General features: G+C 40.1%; 1 protein-coding gene across 6 annotated transcripts in view; it reads right to left on the bottom strand.

The window, feature by feature from the left end:
• Positions 1–15,197, bottom strand: part of TRIM2 (tripartite motif containing 2) — a 144,325-nt gene that overhangs the window by 38,337 nt on the left and 90,791 nt on the right. For all 6 annotated transcript variants that reach the window (XM_019534491.1, XM_019534494.1, XM_019534489.1 and 3 more), the window contains exons 4-6: positions 6,480–6,631; positions 4,747–4,927; positions 303–1,026 (exon numbers count right to left, since the gene is read on the bottom strand). In XM_019534491.1, coding sequence (XP_019390036.1) covers positions 303–1,026; positions 4,747–4,927; positions 6,480–6,631 — 1,057 coding nt within the window. The remainder of the gene's footprint in view (positions 1–302; positions 1,027–4,746; positions 4,928–6,479; positions 6,632–15,197) is intronic.

Genomic DNA, 15,197 nt, shown 5'->3' with positions numbered 1-15,197 from the left:
ATATCTGTAAATGAGACACAGATCTTGTATTAATCTCCAAAAACCAGTACTGTAAACTCATAAAATTCAGAGGTAGAGCTAAACACACAAAAAAATCCAAATTCTTGCCCAATGGTGAAGCTACATAATTTACCTATCTGGTTTAGCTTTTATAATTCCAAATTAAATTAATCTTCTTTCTAAAGCATTTTTTAAAATTTTCTTTTACCCTCAACATATGGGTAAACTATGTTTTTAAAGTATCAGTTTAATCTAATCTGAACTTATAAAAGTAATCAATACAAAGAAAATGCATTCCTTACCTACTCTGAAGATCAAGTCATCTTCAATGGGATTCTCTTTTCTTTTTCCAGTGCTGTACATACTAGCTGGTCTTTTCACAGCCTTTTGCTTCACGTGGCCACTGCCAGGAGATTTAACACGCCTCTTAACGCCTTCAGTAGTAGGGGACACATCTGCAGATCTGACCACTTTAAGTTTAAATGGACTGCCCTTGATATGCTGATCATAAAGTCTCAGTGACAGAGTAAAGTCCCCTTCCTTTTGAACAGTATACAAAAATTCATAAGTGCCATTTTTATTGTCAAGTATTTCTCCATCTGCCACACTCCCATCAGGTGTGCTCAGTTCAGCAGTGAGGTAAGCATTTCCAGATTTACAGAGCTCCCCATCTTTGTCCTTGGTTGTGATGGTAACTGACATAGGCTGTCCAATAACAGTCTGCCTCAGTCCCTCACCCGTGGCAACTGTTTCAGAAGCTACAGCATTAGTGGTTAAAATGGTGCCCAGATTGTGAATGGATTTCTTCAGTCCATCGGTTTCCACTATGAAGTCCAGTTGGTCATTTTCACGTGGGTGCAATGGGAAGTCCCGGTCAGCCAGCTCATTCAGCTTGTCACTCATTTGCTTCTTAACCAGTAGAACTTCAGTTTCCGTACCATGATTGAGTGCTTGGGCTGTAAAGTTGCTACAACTCTTAATACTCTCCTGTCCTTCTAGAAGGGTATCTAGCTGTGTTTGGAGGACCTGAATGTAATGAAAAACACCTGGTTAGTGTGATGTTATCATGAGGTTTTGCAATATCAAGTTTTTAAGTACTCCTAGGTATATACACCTTTATATAACCTGCACAACCATGCAGTTTGATGGGGACCTCTTATTTTGGACCTCTGAACAGTGGCTTTTGAAGGTCTACTAGGTTGCACTACTGAAAGAGCTGGTTAGAACTTTGATCCTTCTGCCTGAGAGCAATCTCTGGTTGTTACACAATATGAGCAATGAGCTCTGCACACAGACATTATGGTGTTTTTGAGTCATCCCCTTATTTATATAGGAAGCTGTAGGGAACCCCTTCTCTACAACTAAAGTAGGTAGAAATTGTACTCAAGACAGGAAGGCATTATTGAGATACTCATGAGCATGGTGAACAAGAAGAGTGAGTTACAACCATAAGAAGAAAGAAAGAAAGAAAGAGCTTCCCCTAGCAGAAGTGGTGGCAGGGAAGTCTGCTCACCAGCTTTCAACAGCCAGCATGGTCTATTGGCAGGCACAGACAGTAACATAATTACAAACCATTTTAGAGACAGAAGGGAACAAATTGCAATCTCAAAATCCCCTTTCAAAATGCTTAATTGGTGTACATAAAATGTCTTCCAGGAGTCAAAATTGCACATATTTTTTTCTATCCCATCTTCATTCTAGAATGGGGGTTGGCAGCCTATGGCTTGTAAGCCACATCCAGCCTGTGAAGAGATTATATCAGACCCACCAGGCACATTTGCACAGGAATGCACCACTTAGTGGCTGCCTCTGTCAATTGCTGCCCCTGGCCCAAGGAGGACTGAGGTGGTCTGCTGTCAGTGAAATGTCACCCAACCCCTGTCCTAGGACATACAAAGTTAAACTGATACTCTGGCTATTAAACAGCCCCAAAATAACTATAAGCCATATGTGGGAATTATTGAATTAAGGGTAGCAAACCATAACTCTGGGAGAAAACAATTTACAATTATAGATTTAAATCTTTATGCTCCAAATACTTGTTTTCTTTCATCACACAGAACAAAACTATTCAACCTTACCATAACTAATATTTTACACATGTTTAAAGCATTAAAGCAAGGCATATGCCAATCAGTTTGGAGAATGGAAATTATTTCTATCTTGTTCATTCTTTTTTTATGTTATCTGATTAGGGAAATGTATTCATGTAATAACTTACTTTTTCAGTTATATAGTAAATTAATCTATATGCCTTTTTAGTTGTGAGTTCCTATATTCTCAGACAAAAACGATGCTAAAAGAGTTAAATCTAAAAATACTTGTAAATGAGACAGATCTTGTATTAATCTCCAAAAACCAGTATTATAAACTCATAAAATTCAAAGGTAGAGTGAACAATTTCACTTTTGTTCAAGTGTACTTATAGTCAATTCATGTTTTGGTTTTCCTACTGTATGTTATCAAGATGATACTGGAATATCTGGGCTTGACATTCCTCAGGGAAATAATATTCGTCTCAAAACAAAATTGTTTCTAAAATTTCTGCTTTAAAAAAACCTCATAGAAACTTTAAAATCCTGACAGTATAAATTAACACAAAAATCTGAAAGTATGCATTGATAGGAATAGCATTATGCTGTACCTTGGGTTGACGCACACATATTTTGGGCTGTTTCAAAAGAAGAACATTTCAAAAGAGAAGCTGCTGATCAGGTGTCACATTCTAGGTGTTACAAGCTAGAAGTGATATACAAATGTAGCAAAACTGCTCCCAGTTTAACTCTGAATGAAACTGGGCATGTCTACACATGCACTTACTAACATACTGTGCAGTAAGCGTTTTTTAAGTTGGTGCCTACACATGCAGGCATTACAGCACAGTAATGATGAGCAGTAATGTGTCTACATGTGTGTTACTGCAAAGTAACTACTCGAGCATAAATTTGCTACCTGCGTCAAGCAGGTAGCAAATTTACGTCCAAGTTGGCATAAGTTGCCATAGTTATTGTGCAGTAACGTAAATTACTGTGCAGTAAGTGTGCTCATATAGACATACCTACAGCGTTAAAGTTGGAGCTGTTTTGCTACATTTGTATCACTCCCAGGTTGTCCATATGTAACTGTTGGAACATAACAGTTGCTGCCCAGTCCAGGGCAAGGGTCCCTCCTCCCCTTTTGGAAACTCATGAAATGTGATCTCGAGAAGATCCAGTGAAAGAGTTAGGCTCCTAAATTTGAACTATATCTAAATCTTCAATCCTGAAACCCCCCGATCAGCAGCTGTCTAACTCTGGAATGTCCAAACTCCACAGGATCTGAAGTTTTTTAACTTAAAGTTCACTTAGTGCCTGAAAGGTCTACTCCTGTTTATGTGCATAAGCACCTCTGTCAAGCTGTTATGGCAGTGTTGAACAGCTTGACAGCTAACTTTTAAGCCTATTCAAGGCTAGAAACTAAGGATCCCTTTGCCTAAATTGCCTAAGGGTGTTCTCAGAACACACTGACAGGATCAGGTAGACAAGGGTCTTTGGGTAAACCTGGGAATCACACAACATAGAGGAGACAGTGATAGCTGTATCCTATAATCTAGGCTACTGACAGATGTGGAAGGGGGGGAAAAAGGAACACACTTTACTTTTGGCTCAGCACGCCCCCACACCAAGTACAATGCACGCCCAGAGGAGGAAACACGTTAGTTTGACCCAGCTTACCCAGCATCTGTATAGATCATGCACTTCAGCAGGGTTTTTTGGCAATTTTTTTAAACAGCTGATTGAATCAGCTATTAGACAATAGTGCTGAAAAGGCCCATTAAAGCATGTGATCTATACAGATGCTGTGGAGCCGAGTCAAACAAACACAATTCCTCTTCCTGTAAAGCACCATTTTGGTTTTTTTTTCCATGTCTGTCACTGGCCTGAAGGTTAAAGCACTCACCCAGGAAATGGAAGAGCTTCATGCTAAGCTCTCAGCTTGGTAGGATTGAAACCCACATTCCCCACTTCCTAAGGGAGTGTCCAAACCACCAAGACATTGTGCTAGACTGACTGGGAGCACTCTACAAGCCACCTGTTGAATCTGGGTCATTGGAAAGAAAATCATTCAAGAGCCATGGGATCACAGAGAGAGTGAAAATGTAAACACAGCTATCTTTTAGCATTTAGGGCATTCACCAAGTTAAAGAGAGATTTTGGTTCTTGTTTCTGCTCCAAGGACTGTGGATGTATTTCATCCAACCACTTTTTAATACAAAATGCATAGCCGCTACCTTTTAAAGCAGACATATTGTAAAAGAAAAGATTGAGCCCTGCTCACTTCTGTGAAAGCAATAGCATAGGCACCCACCGTCAGGAGAAGGTTCTGGTTTACAAGCCCCGAGTAAGGTGTCTGGGGGATAGAATTTAAGAGTGATCTTTGCTTTCAAGACTTCCCTGTTGGCTAGCTTCCTGCTAAGCCTGGTGATTTTAAACAACTCCCCACTTGGTGCTACATGTTTTGGGACCTATTCTGAGGTGCCTTCCACACTTTGGAGGGAGCAGGTTACCTAACACACAGGCCTCTGTATTCCACGCGGGGGAACCAGGAACCCACAAGTTAGGCGCTGCAGCACCTTTCTTTAGATGCTCAAGTCGCTTAATGGATCTGGCCCTGTAATACAATTCAATCTACTGGAATCATGCACCCATTATAAAAAAATGACTTATTAAATTGACAGATGTCAGCTGAAAAGAACATGCATCTTACTTTGTGTTTAAGGCCATAATTCACTTCCAGTTCCATAAGCAGCACGCTTTTTCGCACATTTAATGTCTTCTGCAGTTCATCAAAAGTGGAATGAATGTCCTCTACAATGCTAGCCTTTTGATTGGTTAACTGATGTATGATTTCAGATATGAACTGAAGTGCAGAATCTATCTCTGGAAGCCTGTGGAAGAAATACATTATAAAAATTGCCTCACAAGGCATTACTTTGGTGTTAAAATCCTGTGGTGAAACAAGGCCATCACCATACAGCTTTTAAAAGACAGTGTTTTTCAGCCATTTATTTTACCCATTTTGTTATGGTATAATTTTTAAGATTAAGTTTTGCTAAGGCAAGAATGAGGTTCTAGGTCAATGGCCTCCTTAAGCAAAGATTTTAGATCTCTCCTTATTTCCCAATGAGATAGGACATTGGCTTCCTGTCCTTAACTCATGTTTCTGTTAGGGAATTGGAACTGTGCCACATTTTTATTATTTTCCCATATATATTTTTGAGCTCGAATACCATTTGTACATTTGGTGTCTAAATGCTCACACCTAATATTTTTCTCTCTAGCATTTTGATCTCCTTCCTTAGAAGGGATATAGCCATGCAAAACCTTCCTTAGAAGGGATATGCATATGCAAAACCTGGCCACTATGTTACAGAAAAAAGGTAGGCCCTTCTCTCTGTAGTATGATTGGAATCTGAATGGGTCACACATTTATGGATTTTAACCTCATATCACCTCAATGAAGTAGGAAATCATTAACCCGCTTGTGCTGATGGAGAATTCAGGCCAGAAGTAGATTAAATGACCTGCTCAGAGTAACACAGGAAGTCTGTTAAACTAAAAACTGAACCCAGATGTCCTGAGTCTCAGTGCTTTAACCCATGAGCTTCATATCCACTCACCTTCTTCCTATACAACTAGGACTAGGTAAGGAAGAAATCCATGTTGCTCAAACAAAACAGAAATGCATTACATAGCTCAGAATGGTTGTCACTGTCTAGCTCTCCTCAAGGGGTCCAGGATTGGGGTAACGGGGTCATGTTCAGAACTGGGTGAAGAAGCTTGTACAAGTAGGTGTCTACAAATTCAGTGCAAATTGTATCTCCCCTTCCTGAGGACCCAATTCAATCATAAATTGTGAAAGAAATCAATTTATTAAGAAATGATCATCAAACCCAGCACTACCATGCTGGGAACACTGCAAACTACAATTTGCTAACTATGCACCAACTAATACTACAATCCTTACCAATGAACAACAGACTGGATTGATTGTGCTAAGGGACTATGGATTCTTATCTCATTACCTGGATTAGCTTTTGTGACCCCTTTTGTTCCTACAGGTTTAATACTCACTTGTTTTTCTCTCCTAGCACTGCCCCCCTCCTCCCTCTCACTCTTCTCCTCCCCCTCCCTCTCATTTCCCTTGGCTTTTGTGTACTCATTTTTCTCTCCTTCTCATACTCTGCTTTCTGCACATCCTTTCACAGCATCTGATGAAGCAAACTTGGGTTCACAAAAGCTTGTGCTGTTTTTCTCTCTCATTAGTCTATAAAAGTCCATACCTATCTTGCCTTGTCACCATGATAGAGATGCTAGCATCTTTCCAGGAGGAAAAGTGCGAACAAGCTAAACTGACTTGGAAGGTGGTTTCACTGACAACTTGACCAATCACTTTCCACACAGCAGTATGTTAGGGCACAACCAGTATAATCTGTGTACCTTTTGTTGACAGCATCCAGCTGGACCTGTAGAGAAGCCTTGTGTTGTTCTACCACATCCTTCAGTGGTACAGTGGGGTGCTCTGCATGTTCTCCTTCTGTACATTCCCGGCACATGGCTGTTTCACAAGACTGGCAGTAAAATTCCATCACCTGGAACAAGAGTGAGCAATCCTAAATTTAACATTGCAGCTGCAGCTCACTTCAAGTACCTCTTAAGCTCCAAGCCTGATGTTGAATATGTTATCCAAACCCTGAGATTGTAGCTTGATGTAAAATGTATAAAGTATAAAGGTTTATGAAAAGGGCTGCTTTAAAATTTAAGATATGTTCCTTACAAGTTGATATATTCGCTACTTCTTTTTTAACACCTAATTGCTTCCAATGAATTTAGTTCGCAGAAGCAGGATCAGATCAACAGCTAGGAAACTGAATGCCAGATACAGCACAGACTGCAGCAGTTAGCCTTAACATTACCCTGACATTAGCCTGTAAAAGATGCCAACATCTCAATTATACTATGAAATGAACTGGCTCTGAAACCAGGTCATTTATCTCTGCACCGACTCATTCCTTGGCCTCCCTCATCAGTCATGTCAAAGAAAAGGTTAGCTTTCATAATGTGACCATCTGTGTAACACTGGCCTGAATTCACCAAACAAGACTTTCAGCTAATGACCAGGGTCATAGCTGAACCAATAACCTAAAACAGGAGAAACCCCATACTCCATTACCAATCCTTTAAATCATTAGATCCCCATAAAGGAGATGATCTGAGTAGTGATCTCCACTTTAAAAAGATGTTCCAAACTGTTTCATGTCCAGGAAAATATTTACAGTCTTCTTAGCAGCACAGATTTTGACTGTTCCACTGTAGCAGTGGGTTCGACCACAGAACAAATTGAGCACCTACTAACCACCCAATGCTCACTTATTGTAACACCTAGGAATCACATTTTAAACTGGAGGCAAAGGTGAACTTTACATTAGGGAAGTTCTTACAATGGATCTTCAGAAGCATCTGACCAAACCTCTACTTTCCAGATGGAAGAGACCTCCCCCATCCTATTGAACAGATATTCTAATGCACTTAGCACTGATCTAACTCTGCTTCCATTAAAGTCAATGGGAAGTAAAGTCACAGACTGGCATTCTCACATGCATACTGGCCTCTGGCTTCTATTCTAGTCCATCCAGGAAGAGCACAGACCAACTGCAGACACTTCAGGACAAACGGTATTTGCACCCAAAAGCTTGCAAAGAAGAATTTTTCCAACTATTTTAGTTGGTCTAGTAAAAGATACCAGATTTACCAAAAGAATCTTGTCATAAATTTGAATATATCCACATTTGCAAAGAGTGCTGATATTAACAAAACAAAATGAAAAAAAAAATCAAACATCAAAGATTACTTGACAACCTTCACAGTCTTCGTTGGATGATCATAAACTTTCTGTTGACTCACTGTCACAATGTCAGCTTTCTGTATCTGAAGACATTTAAAAAAGTTCTGTAGTGATTTAAATACCTTTGGTCTTGATTAAATGTTTTGCATTGCTCTATTTTAAAACACCATAATACACTTGCATATTTGCGGCAACATGTATTTGAGACATAAACTTGAAATATTAGAATAATTCAATTCATATTTTCCAGTTTTTCCATTGGTTTCTACTGGTTTATAGAAGTTTACCCCAGTTAGTTTTCTTCCTCCTCATTGTAACACCTAGGAATCACATAAATAAGTATAGGCAGAGGGGCTGAGTGCTAAAGAAAATGTATATGCCTAAATATAAGCTCTCCACTTTGTCTCAGACAAATGTAAAACATTTTGGCAGAATAAGCTTTACTCTGATATGACTCAGTATAGAGATTTTCATGCTAAATGAAAGAAAAAAGTTAACTGTTAATACACGTTAGGCTTAGAGTCAGTCCCCTCTAGATAAGCTGATTTCCTCAGATTCTCTAGCATCTCTTAATATGCTAAGACTTTTAATATTTTGTTCCTTTGTGTTTCTAAATATTGACATGAATCTATTGATTTATTTTGTAACTGAATGGGGTGCCAAGAGAGCATTTTTGTGGAGGCAAAAGTGAATTTTACTTTTGGGAAGTTCTTACAATGGATCTTCATGACCAAATCTCTACTTTCCAGATGGAAGAGACCTCCCCAGTCCTATTGAACAAATATTCTAAAGCACTTAGCACTGATCTAACTCTGCTTCCATTAAAGTCAACGGGCATTTTATCATTGGCTATAATGAGATCAGAGTTAAACCAATACTAATCACTTTTGAAAATCCTGTCCACTAACTCTGCCATAAACCATCCAACTATATGGCAGCACAATGATCTAACTGTCACAATTTGCTATCTGTAGGATCAGAGATACATGCCCATTACAAATAGATCACTTATATTAAGACTCCACTTAGCCTAAACTCAGTCTTTGTCCCTAGAAAATTCTCTCAGTGATTAGAGAGTAAGGAAATTTTTCATCCATTGGTCATATCCACATTTGAATGAAGGCAGCAATATATACTACAGAAAATTGAACTGTAGTGGTAATTTTTACAGAATGACTTTAATCCTAAAAAACATTTACCCTATATGCTGCAGAACTGAAACTTTACTGTATCATGGATTGTTTTAAATTGCTTAATGAGTTAAAAACGTCATACACAAGGAAGTGAAAGACCAAAATCCTTTGCATAGGTTTTTAGTTCAATCAAATACACTACAGCAGGAATATCAAAATCATTTGGACCACAGGGACTAGCCAGACCCACAAACCAGCCCCACATGCTGGATCTGGCCCACACTTGCAGCGGGCATGCCAACTCCAGCTATAAGTGCAACATGCTGCATGTGCCCGTCCTGACACATGGTATATGGCACTTGGGGCTGGTGGTACGTGTGTGGCACCTGGCCAGACTGGTCCTGCACACTGGATCCAGCACATGGGGGCAGTATGTGGGCCAATCTGGACCAGCCCCAGATCTGGTGTGCAGGTCTGATCCAGCAAAAGTGCCACATGCAGCATGTACCCCAGAACGGTCCTGCACTGTGTGTAGGGTTACCATATTTCCAGTACCAAAAAAGACAACAGAAGGGAGGGGAACAGGGGACGGTGAGGGGGGGGGCTGTGAGGAGGAGAGGGGGGAAGGGTATATGATTGGGGGAGCAGTGTTATACCCATGCCCTGCCTCTGCCTCTCGCTCCCAAGCCCCTGCCCACCCTGCACTCCTGACCTGCAGCCCCCTGTCTACCTCAGCCCCATTGGTGCCCCTCACTCCCAACCCACAGCTCCTCGCCCCCTCAGCGCTGCTGTCCATGCAGTGCACATGTGTGCGTGCGTGTGCCTGTGCACACACACATAATCTGTGTCTCTTATCTAGGAGTTTGCCAGGGCCTGCACACAGACCATGTCACCACCCACAGCCAATCACCTTGCCCACTGCTCCCAGCCGAGGAAATCAGAGGTAAAAACTTGGACATTAGCTTGCATTTCAAAAACCCATCCAGACACTAGGACAGGGGGCCAAGAAAGAGGACAAGTCTGGAAAATTCCAGATGTATGGTAACCCTAACTATGTGCAGCCTATGCAAGTTGGGCTCTACACTGCATGCAGGGCTAATTCGGGTGCATACTGCATCATAGCAAGCATCACCACAGCATGATCTGGCTCACGAGCCATACTTTGACAACCCAGCACTACAGTATCAGAGGCATAATATGGTCTCTTCCTGTATTAAAAATGAACCAGTGTCCTGAATGTTCCCCCCCGACACCAAAAACTCTTGCCTGTTAGTAACCACCCATTTTGTTAGTTTTAGCCCTTCCTAGAAGTGTTAACTCTGACATACAGGATTATTCACCTAGCCTTATGGTGCTGAGCATAGTACAGGGCACAAGAATGAAAATACATAAATAAGCAACAACCCTGGAAACAAAGGAATGTTATTTTATCACTCACTTCTTGTAAGCAATAAATGGATGCTTTAGAGGGCTGAACAGCTAGTATGCTTACAAAATATTCTTACATTCCAGACAGTGACCTACACTTATCAAATTGCCAAATCACAACTTTTTTGGTCTTTTGGATAAAAGCTATTACAGTATTAATTCAACATTGATATTTTTCTCTGTCATAACCTAAAGACATTCTATATGCTGCACTTGCAATAGGGTGAATAAGATGATCTAGTACAGGGATGGCCAACTCACTGCACATGCCACAAGTGGCATGGACAGCCTCCGTGTGGCACATGACAATAGAGGAGGTAGCAGAAAGCAGGGCAGCAGACTAGTCAGGGAGCAGAAAACAAAACAACATATCTGGCAGAGAAAATAGACTGGAATAGACTTACCTCATGGCACACCTGCCAAAAAGGCTGACCCCTACTAATCCAGGAAGTCTTCTTTTTCTAGCCTGATTTATCCTAGGCCAAGATTTTCAAACCTGTATTAAGGCTTATAGTCAGACTTCTTTACTCAGTAGGTGCTGCAGGTGTTTAGCACATTTGAAAATAAAGCAACTCTGATTTCAGTACCTAGATATGACATAGGATTCCAATTTAGAGGTTTTATAGTGTATATCACCAGTGATCTTCATTTTAAACGTAAATGCTGGGCAACTGTGAGTGAGCACCTATTTATAGTTCAAACACAGGAAATAGCTTGACATTAAAACTCTAAGCTTTACCTACCACGAGGGACACAAAAAACCCATATATTGTATCAAAGAATGTGTTTGAAAGAGAGAAATAAAAGAATACATGTAGGTTAGCAAAATGTGGCCGACTAAATTAAGAATCAAACTGGAAGGGAGATCATAGAATTTATGAGGACTAAAGTAGGTTAAGCTAAAAGCAGGCATTCAGGACAGTGAACAAATTATGACCTTCCCCACAAATCAGTCTCTATCTGATTTTAGTCAAAGGGATTTTTATGATCTTAATCCAACAACAGTAGAGGGATTAAATTTACTTCTTCTCAATAAAACATTTTAATTTCTATCTAAAAATAAAAGTCTGACAATAATTATGATAATGCCTCATACGTTTTTTTCCACTTGATAACATAAATATGTTGGTAGAACTTAGAAGGTAATATCCAAAATTGTAAGAAAAATGTAAAGAACAGTAGGAAGAAAGGAGTCAGTGCAGGATGTCTCTCCATTCCTAAAAGCATGCCCAAAGTACATCACCAAATTTACCCAGTGCTCTCCTCCCAATAATCTTATCTTTTTCTCAAGTTTCACATTTATCACTTAACATGTTCTTCTAGCCAAATTCACTTTCAGTGCTCTCTGTAACATGAGATGCCAGGGATCCACTCCAATCAGCTAACTGGTCTAAACAGTCAGCATAGCAGTCCTTACTAGTGTTGATAGCTGTTTAGCTGTTAGGTTTATCAGTGGAAAAAAAAAAGAAATGAGACCCCTGTGAAGAAGAAGTAGCATCTGTTTGTGGAGGGTGGAGCACTTGAGACTTCAATTTATCCCCCATTTTATAGACAAAATTTATCACCCCCTCCCAAAGATGTACAACAGTTCAGTGCTTAAGTCCCCATTAATGAACATTGCAGACTTCACAAGCTACACCCTGTTACCCCTTATTAACCCCCCTTTTTCTAAGACAGCTAAGCAAAAGCCTAACAATGAAACAGAATAAAAAGCAGTCATTAAACTGGATCCTTTGTAGTCATGGCATGGTAGAGAGACATAGTTTTTCTGGATGCCTTTTTCATACAGAGAGAAGGAAGCCCCAGGAAAACCCATCCTGATGTACCTCTCTGTGGCAGATGATACTATTTGCCACAAAATATTCCTGGAGCATCTTCCAGAAGATGCAAAGGTACAAATCTTCTAACACAAGTCAGATCTTTCCGTTCAGGCTGAACCCAGAGAAGGTTGTTATAGCAACTGACAAAGCCCTCACTCAGAGTCCCACAAGGCTTAATCCATTTCCCTATATTCTTCAACATCTTATAAGGCTGTCTTGGAAGAATACATGGGCTAAAGTGCTGGCAGCATGTGGATAACCCCATTTCAAATCTCCCTTATGTTCTGTGTAAGCAGCCAACAATCTGTAGTTTACTCAGTGATTAGTTAAAATCCTTGCTTTAATGAAGAGCAGTTGGCTAAAGCTAAAACACAGGCATGGCAGAGATTATGCCAGTAAGAAGAAAGAAGTATTTTGAAATGTGTACTTCCTGTATAATCTCCCTAACTCCTAAGGAACATCAAACAATTATGCTGGTCAGTCAGTATAGAAAACATTTGACTTCACCACTATAGCCCTGGCCTGTAATATGCTTGGTTTCTCTGCAGGGATGACACATGTGCATTCTGGGCAAGAGTAAAAGCTAAGAGAAACCATGGCATACTCCATGGGGGTGAAATCTCCATAGATTTTGACTGCTAAATAAAGTCTCTGCTAAGAATGTACAAACTGTAATTTTTCAAAGGCATATAACAACTGAATTAGAGAAGGTTTTCATGGGGAAGGTTTTTATGGAGATATCCCTGAAGTGAACTGACAATCTGCAAGCTTTTTATTGACAGCCAGACTTTTTTTTTTTTACCGGCACATGATTTTACCAATATATGTTTTACATAATGTAAATGTAACTCATCTGCCAGGCCCCAGTTAGAAGGCTGGGTTTAAATTCAGGGGTTTAATATTAATCATAGTAAAAAAAGCTTTGTTGTTAGTAAAACATTTGTAGTAAAACGAATTTTCTTGGGTTGGCAACCCTGCTTTGACTGCAGCAATGGTTTTACAGAGTGCTGCCCCCACACCCTGCTCATCCCCATACCCCCGACTGTACCCTACACCATGCTACCCCCCCCAGCCCATCCTCCAGTGGTTCTGTTCCTCCCATCCCAGCACAGAGCCCCAAAGAAGCCTACCTACAACCCAGTAGTATTACAGACAGCCTGGGACACAGCAGCAGCACATGGATGAGAGAATGCTCTCTGCGGGGTGCTATTCTTCTTCTCAGACACCAGGTGGTGCTGCTATGCTCTACCAGAGCTTCAAATCAAGCTGTGGCTGCTTAGTGTTTCTACTGATAGCTAAAGTTTTTTTACTAACTTTACTGACAATTATTTTTAGCCTGATTTTTTTTTTTTACTGACAGTCAGTAAATTTGATGACAGTTAGCAACCCGGTGCTTTTTCCAAAGCATGAAGATGCTAGAGTTGATCAAAGAAAAGGCTTCCAGAAAATCTTGACATGGGTAAAACACTGTGTTTCCCTTTTTTCTACTAGAAACAGCTAAACCACTTTAGCTGAAATAAATAACCAACAGCAGTTGCTTCCACCTAAATAGAAATTTTCAACCCAAATAGGCAAAGTCTTTCACAGTAATAAGCAATTTACAATGGGTAATGCCAGGCAATCTTAATAAGAGAAGATTTATCTTACATAATAGTTACTTACCACTCCCAAAACTAAAGCACTAGTTATCTTGTTAGCTTTCCCTCAGTAAATTCGTCAAGCACAGATATAGTTGCTTACTTTCAAACAAATAAGAAACTAAAAGTATTATCTTATCAATTTCTTCTATTGATTAGGCAGGGTGTAAAACAAAAGTTCTCACTAGTGTTTTCATTTTTCAGTCTAATGACAAAAAAAAATTCATTGCACAGAGTTAAAGTTACTCTTCAAAAATATCAACTTCAATAAACACTTTAACTTGTGAAAACCAAACCACCATATACCTGCTCTTACCTCTCCCAGGGTTTCAATTTTACCTTGCCCACAACCTGAGAGCCCAACCCCTTCTCCCTTCTCTACCACTTCATTTATTTCCTGCCCTTTACTACTGCTCTAAACCCTTCTCTCCTAATCCTCCTACTCTTGTGCCCCTTAATCGCTCCCAGAAGGTAGTGATATGAACTGCTTTTCTCTTAAAAACCAGTTTGAATACATTCTAAGTGGTGTGCTGTACTTAGGTTATGTTCCCTCCCCTCCACCGCCAAAAAATCTCTTTGACAGAGAATTGTAGCAGTGGGTTTTCCTTATCTTTCCACCCTCTCCATATTTCCACTAAGGGTCAGATTTGAACTGACAACACCTGAATTTAAATCAGATTCCCTGGTTATTGCATACCTTCCTATCCAGGCCAAATGAACACTGGCATAGTAGGAAGCCTTTCAGTCACTAATTCTGGCCTGCATAGTATAATTTATCTGGTTTGCATCTGTCCAGAGAACCAAACTCCTATTTGAAATATAATTTTTAATTTTGCTTCTCAGAAGGGGTAGTGGGTACCAAACACCAGCTAAGTTAAATGTCAGATAACTGGCGCTATTTTGGGTATAAGAGGCAAGGTTTGGTCTTGAATTGAGTGAAAAAGCTAGAATCTGTCAATTATAAGAAATAGCTGTTTTTGGTGTGCTGTAAGTTAGCAGTCCTTTGGTCAAATTCCTCCAAATTTGAAAGCCAAAACAACCTGCACCACACTAAATTTTAAAGAAATTCAAGAAACGGTATGTGCAGTACAGAGGTCTTCAAAGAGTTGTCTTTTAAACAAATAGGTGTTCGCAAACCTGACTATACCAGAGCTTTCTCATACCTTTGCTGCAATACTCAGACTGTCACTCAGTTTGGTCAATTCACCTGTCTATACCACCTTGGTTTAGATGCAGTGAATGCTGCAGTAAGGTACACTGTGCCCACTCTGTATGAACCAGCTCCAGACCTGGAC

This window comes from Crocodylus porosus, unplaced genomic scaffold (assembly GCF_001723895.1).
Source record: "Crocodylus porosus isolate Cpor-Errol unplaced genomic scaffold, CroPor_comp1, whole genome shotgun sequence".
In the NCBI taxonomy this organism is placed as follows: domain Eukaryota; kingdom Metazoa; phylum Chordata; order Crocodylia; family Crocodylidae; genus Crocodylus; species Crocodylus porosus.
The sequence above is the reverse complement of the archived record's forward strand: the minus strand, read 5'-3'. Positions and strand labels throughout refer to the sequence as shown.